Source organism: Triticum dicoccoides, chromosome 4B (genome assembly GCF_002162155.2).
Source record: "Triticum dicoccoides isolate Atlit2015 ecotype Zavitan chromosome 4B, WEW_v2.0, whole genome shotgun sequence".
Classification (NCBI taxonomy): domain Eukaryota; kingdom Viridiplantae; phylum Streptophyta; class Magnoliopsida; order Poales; family Poaceae; genus Triticum; species Triticum dicoccoides.
The window spans coordinates 118148746-118154623 of NC_041387.1; the positions used below are offsets into that span (position 1 = coordinate 118148746).

General features: G+C 40.3%; 1 protein-coding gene across 2 annotated transcripts; it reads left to right on the top strand.

Moving 5' to 3' along the window:
* The first annotated feature begins 2712 nt into the window (after positions 1–2712).
* On the top strand, positions 2713–4764 carry LOC119293451 (putative auxin-responsive protein IAA29). Of its 2 annotated transcripts, none has more exons than XM_037571936.1 (5): positions 2713–2777; positions 2900–3086; positions 3780–3903; positions 4006–4061; positions 4308–4764. In XM_037571936.1, exons 2-5 carry the CDS (start codon positions 2921–2923, stop codon positions 4586–4588), a joined length of 627 nt encoding a protein of 208 aa, XP_037427833.1. In that variant the 5' UTR covers positions 2713–2777; positions 2900–2920; the 3' UTR covers positions 4589–4764. The 2 variants fall into 2 exon arrangements, with proteins under 2 accessions (XP_037427833.1, XP_037427834.1); XM_037571937.1 differs by having other exon boundaries at positions 3780–3824.
* Positions 4765–5878: the final 1114 nt, after the last annotated feature.

The following is a 5878-nucleotide window of genomic DNA, read 5'->3' on the forward strand; positions in this document are numbered from 1 at the left end:
GGCGGCGAGGCGGGGCCGGGGGAGACGGCGGCGAGGCGGGGGCGGGGGAGACGACCGCGAGGCGGGGTCGGGGGAGACGACGGCGAGGCGGAGGCGACGAGGGGAGAGAGTGGTGAATTGGGGGAGGAAGATGAGGGAATCAGGCCGTGCGGGGGGTTAGATGAGAATAGATTTAACAGTAGCGTGGGAAGGGAAAAAGCGCTACTGCTAAAAGCGGTAGTAGTAGCGCCGTTTCTAGAAGGGTGCTACTACTATACCTAGCACGTCGGGAACGGTGTGGCAATTATAGTAGTAGCACATTCAGTTCCCGCCGCGCTACTGCTAAGGGGGTAACAGTAGCGCGGTTTTGGCAGACGCGCTACTGCTAATTAGCAGTAGTGCCTCATTTTAACACGCGCTACTGGTAAGATTCTGTGTATAAGATTTTCCCTAGTAGTGTATGTGCATCCTACACCTTTGGTTTTCTTATAATTCTCTAGAGTTTGGCATGCTTGCAATGCTTGGTATCCTCACCTTCTAGTGACCCATTTATCATCTCACCTAGAATTGTTGATTCAAGCGACAACCTTATAATGCTTAATGCCCCTTATATTGATTGGATGATAGCTTAGTTGGTCGTGGCTTGACACCTGAGATACAAAATCCATTATGATTCAGAATATATTGTGGTAGGATGATCCTCATGAATTTTAACCAACATTAGTATTGTCGATGCTTCAAGCTGAGGTCACGGATGCCCCAGGTCATTGATGATGATTCTTTGCTAGACTACTAGGAAAAAGAGTATGTGTTGGCTGCCCCTGAAGCAAGTCAGCCAAGTATGTCAGTATGGATTAATTTCTTTAGATAAATGATAAGAGGATTTGCCTTGGTATATAGTATATACATCAATTGATGGTCATAGGTTCGCCTGTTTCCTCTGAATAGTTTAGGACTATCTCAAAAATATTCCTGGTTAGTAAAAATGTTTTATGTTGGTTTATAGTAGGAGGGTTAGTGACATAATGTCCACACTTCCCATGTGCTATAATCAAATTATATAGTTTAAATCAAGAATATACTTTTTAATTTATATAAGTATATATAAAAAAATCTTTTAGTTAGTGGTGGAGCGATGTCAATTTTTAGTTGTGAACATAGGGGTCAATGTAAGGATTTCTAATACAAGACCAATATTAATGATGGAAATGATTCTTGCCATCCGACAGATCCGACTACTAGATCTATACTGGATCGACCATGCTTGTCCATTTATTCTAGTTCTTCGTTTTGTTCCTTGTCCTCTCTTTCCCAACAATCGCTTCTCCAACTCTACCTCATTGTCCTATCCATGAAGGTATGCTTCTCCTACACTTCATAGTGGGTCCTCCTCCGGTGTCCTTCCTACACCACTCCTCTTCCATTGCCTGGACACCCTAGATTGAGGTCATAAGCTCACTTCCATGGTGGTGCTCCAGATGGATTGATCAACCATTATCATACTTGGTGATGCACAGAGTTCCAGTGAACCAAAATTCTTGCGTGGCAAGTTGTGGTGATGTGACTATCACAGAGATGTGGAGGATGCTAGGCTAGAATTTTTGAAAAATAAATTGTTTCAAAGGTTGGGTGGATGTGGTGCAGGCACATATTTTCTTGTTGCGTACACATGAGAAGTGTGTTGCAACAATGATTTTGAGTGTGTATTGCAAATGAACACTTCTTATTGGAATGGTGCATTTTCATTCTTGCATCGGTATTTTTATTTTTGCTTACATGTTTTCATGTGCATATCCTGTGACCTATTTTGAAATGATATGTCGCAACGAATGGGGATGTGTTGCGTATATTTGTTTTCGTTGCCATATGCGTACTAAAAATTATGCATTGTTGTTGTACTATTTTTTGACAGATTGTGGTAAAATGTTTATGCAACAATGTTGCCAACTCATGAGAGCGATGCCATATGTCAAATTTTACGTTACAACAGTTTGACACTTGAAATTCGTTGGTTAAGTGAGATTGGATAGTGTGGCGGACCACCAATATGTTCATGGTCGTCCAATATATGTCTGGTGGTAGCCATGAATGATTGTGGAGATATTGAAACAACTATGCTGATTTAGTACCCAAGTTCCATATAAGATTTACTCCATTTATTGCAAAATGTAAATGGATTTCTATAATAAATGCACGCCCCTTTAAATGGATTGTGTGCATTGTAGTATGAAACTAGAGTAATCTTCTATGGAACATCGATCATTATTACCTCTAAAAAGAGTCGTGGACTATCATACGAGTATAAATAATACAACACACAGAATATCCAAAAGATTTTTTTTCTTGAAATGAAAACTTGTGCATGCATAGTAGGTATGCAGGTCAAATGGTATCTTTTGCCATCAATGCAACATATACGAAAACAGTATACCAAGATATGCTGCATATATTACTTCATAGGACATTTATTGTTGGAGATAGGATTGCACAAAAGATGTATATGACTGATGCATTTCCGGCCACACCCTTATATTTTTGTAAATTTGCATAGCATATAAACCCATTTCCATCTTGTCCTTAAGTGTTTTCACTTAACTTCTTATTCAACTTCTTAGGAAATTCTGAGTGCCATTTCTAGAAATACTATATTTACAAGGCTGAAGCTGAAAAACAAGGTATGCTATGTATTCTTTCTTTAACTCTAGGACCAAGCATTGGAGTACAAAACCCCCAGTGTGCATCCCACCAGGTACATGCCTGTGACCAAGGTTCTTATATTTTCAACACGACCTATCAACGTATGTAACAATAGGATGCACTCATATTTTTATTATTCGCTTCTCACTGTTAGCATACTATTTCTAAAGTTGATATATCACTAGCTTGTTGAATTGAGAGATTCATCTTATTTACTAACCAGAGACCATAGGACGTATCTCCAATGGATGCTTCATTTGTACCAGAGGGAAATCCAAGGTTCTCACCAACAAGGTCTGTGAAGGTTTTCTTGCATGGGGAGCCCTTTGGAAGGAAGATAAATTTGGCTACTCACAATAGTTATGACTCGTTGTCCTTCACTCTGAAAAGACTGGGAAGCAACTATTCACGTAAGTATTTTTTAAGGCAACTCTATGTTACAATTTGTAAGATAAGCTTTCATCAACGAATTTATTCTATATGAATAGTCTGACATGAATCTACATGTATATGTATTCTCTGTCATATAGTTCGAATGCAACATCCGAATCTAGCATTGCATAATCATGCATGGTTGGGTCAAAAGATCTTAACATGGAGGTGGAGCCCAAGGAAATTTTACGAAATAAAACACTACAATTAAGATAGATCATTGACCACGTTTCCATTTTTGTTTTGTTCACCTAGGCCATGCTGTTAATTATTTCAAATCAGTTACTACTTGTACGTCTTGGTGTAGAGGATCTAGATCACCTAGGCCATGTTCTTAATTATTTCAAGTCAGTTACTACTTGTACGTCTTGGTGTAGAGGATCTAGATCTTCATTTACTTATAGGTTGCAGACTTGTCCCACGCAAATTGCAAGCCTAGATCGCCGCTTTCTAGTACTCTTTGGAAGTACTAGTGTTTATGCAAGGGAATGTTTCAACTGTGTTTGGAATTTTTGTTTCCTAACCTGACCTAGTATTGATCCTTACCATTATAATTGTGTGTCAGCCGCCTAACGAACAAGTGAGATTTTTCCTTCTTTCTGGTCAAATATGGACAGTTATAAAGTTTATAATTATCTATTTACTAACATTGTTTCATTTGTATTGTTCAGTTTCACAGTACCAACTTAGTGGCTTGGCGATGAGTGAAGAAGAAGGTGCGATACATAATGACTTCATGTTTTTGTACGATAATGTGGATGGTTATCGTTTCTTTCTCGGTGAAGTTCCATGGGAGTGAGTTCTTGGATATTAATCTATGTATTCTTTTTTGCCTCTTATGTAGAATTCTATAATTCTTGTTATAAATGATGAAATATTAACAACTAAATGTTACAGGGATTTTGCTATTTCAGTCAAGAAGATCTACATTCTTCCTGGAGAAAAACAAGATGGTGCGTGTACAATATAAATGAACTGTATACATGTGTTTCACATTCGTAGATAAATAAGAACACCAATTAACTTATTTGATTTCTAGAACTATATGTGGTAATATATATTTTTCAGTGGTTTGTTGCACCAACAAAGTGGTGTAGGCTCGTGGCATCACAAGTTTTTCTACTACGAAATCAAAGTATGGTAAAAGAAACAGAAGAAATAAGTATTTATTGAAACATGACATCACTGACTGCATGCAGACAATGAGGAATATCTGGAAGAGGGAGATGCAGATAACGGTGATGACAATGGTGGTGCTGCCGCCGATGGAGATGATGATGCTGTTGGTGAAGATGGAGCCCTGGACGCTGTTGTTGCTGAGGATGAGGGAGATGGAGCCGATGACGATGGAGATGGAGCTGTCGGCGAAGATGGAGATGGAACTTATGATGATGAAGACAAAGTTGTTGGCGATGATGGAGATGATGATGGTACCGAGGACAATGATGGTGGCGCCGCGGAGTTGGCGAGAAATATTTAGTGACATCCAGGAGCTCACCTTGCAAGCCTGGTTGCAGTTACATGCTGCTTAATTCTCGCTAGCTAGCAAGTTTGCCTTTGAGTTATTTATGCACATTATATCATCTAAACGTTTATCCTACATATGTTTGAGACTTCTATTACCAATAAAAAAAACTTCATATAATCTCTTTGGAATATCCGAATATGTTCCTGAAGGAACCATTTTGTGAACCGCCCCACACATATCAAAGCCTGCATGTTGCTTCTTCAGGGTAGTGCGGAAATTGCTTTTGGAGGCCAAGCTCCATGGAGGCCTCCATTTGCAATTTTTAAAATTCATATCTCCATGTTTCAAAAAATTCTAAAAAATACAGATATACGTGGAAGTATTATGTACATGTGTGTAAATTTTCAAGATGAAATACGTTGAAATGAAGGCATGGCAAAAATAAAAATTCATCCTCAAAGTCCATGAATTTGTTTTTTGTATAGGTTGCATTTCAAGGTATTTCATCATGGACTTCTACACACATATACCTTTCATCCTTATATACTTGCATATTTTTTTCAGATTTTTTTAAACCGACAAGTTTGAATTTTATTTTTTTCAGAAATTTTGGGCTCCATGGAGCCCACTCACCAAAACGCCCCACTCAGAGTATTGTGTGCATATATAAAGTTCAGCTGTGATGTTTTTTTTACGCGAATGCATTCAGCGTGACGAACCTTCGGTCTGCTGAAGCATTTCGACCAATCGGGCCGCCCCATTAGGAGAGTCAAACTTTGATCGTTTCTGTCAAGCCTACAACCGCCAGTCGCTGCGCCACGTTTCTCGTGTTGGGGAACGTAGTAATTTCAAAAAAAATTCTATGCAGACGCAAGATCATGGTGATGACATAGCAATGAGAGGGGAGAGTGTTGTCCACGTACCCTCGTAGACCGTAAGCGGAAGCGTTATGACAACGCGGTTGATGTAGTCGTACGTCTGCACGATCCGACCGATCCAAGTACCGAACGTACGGCACCTCCGAGTTCAGCACACGTTCAGCTCGATGACGATCCCCGGGCTCCAATCCAGCAAAGCTTCGGGGATGAGTTCCGTCAGCACGACGGCGTGGTTACGATGATGATGTTCTACTGGCACAGGGCTTCGTCTAAACTCCGCGACGATATGACTGAGGTGGAATATGGTGGAGGGGGGCACCGCACACGGCTAAGGAATGATCCGTAGATCAACTTGTGTTGTTGTTCCTAGAGGTGCCCCCTGCCCCCGTATATAAAGGAGCAAGGGGGGAGGGGGCGGCTGGCC

Coding starts and splice junctions, on each gene's coding strand:
- LOC119293451 (XM_037571936.1), top strand. CDS start 2,921: ATGGATGCTTCATTTGTACCAGAGGGAAATCCAAGGTTCTCACCAACA. Junction 3,087..3,779: donor ACTGGGAAGCAACTATTCAC/GTAAGTATTTTT, acceptor TGTATTGTTCAG/TTTCACAGTACCAACTTAGT. Junction 3,904..4,005: donor CTCGGTGAAGTTCCATGGGA/GTGAGTTCTTGG, acceptor TAAATGTTACAG/GGATTTTGCTATTTCAGTCA.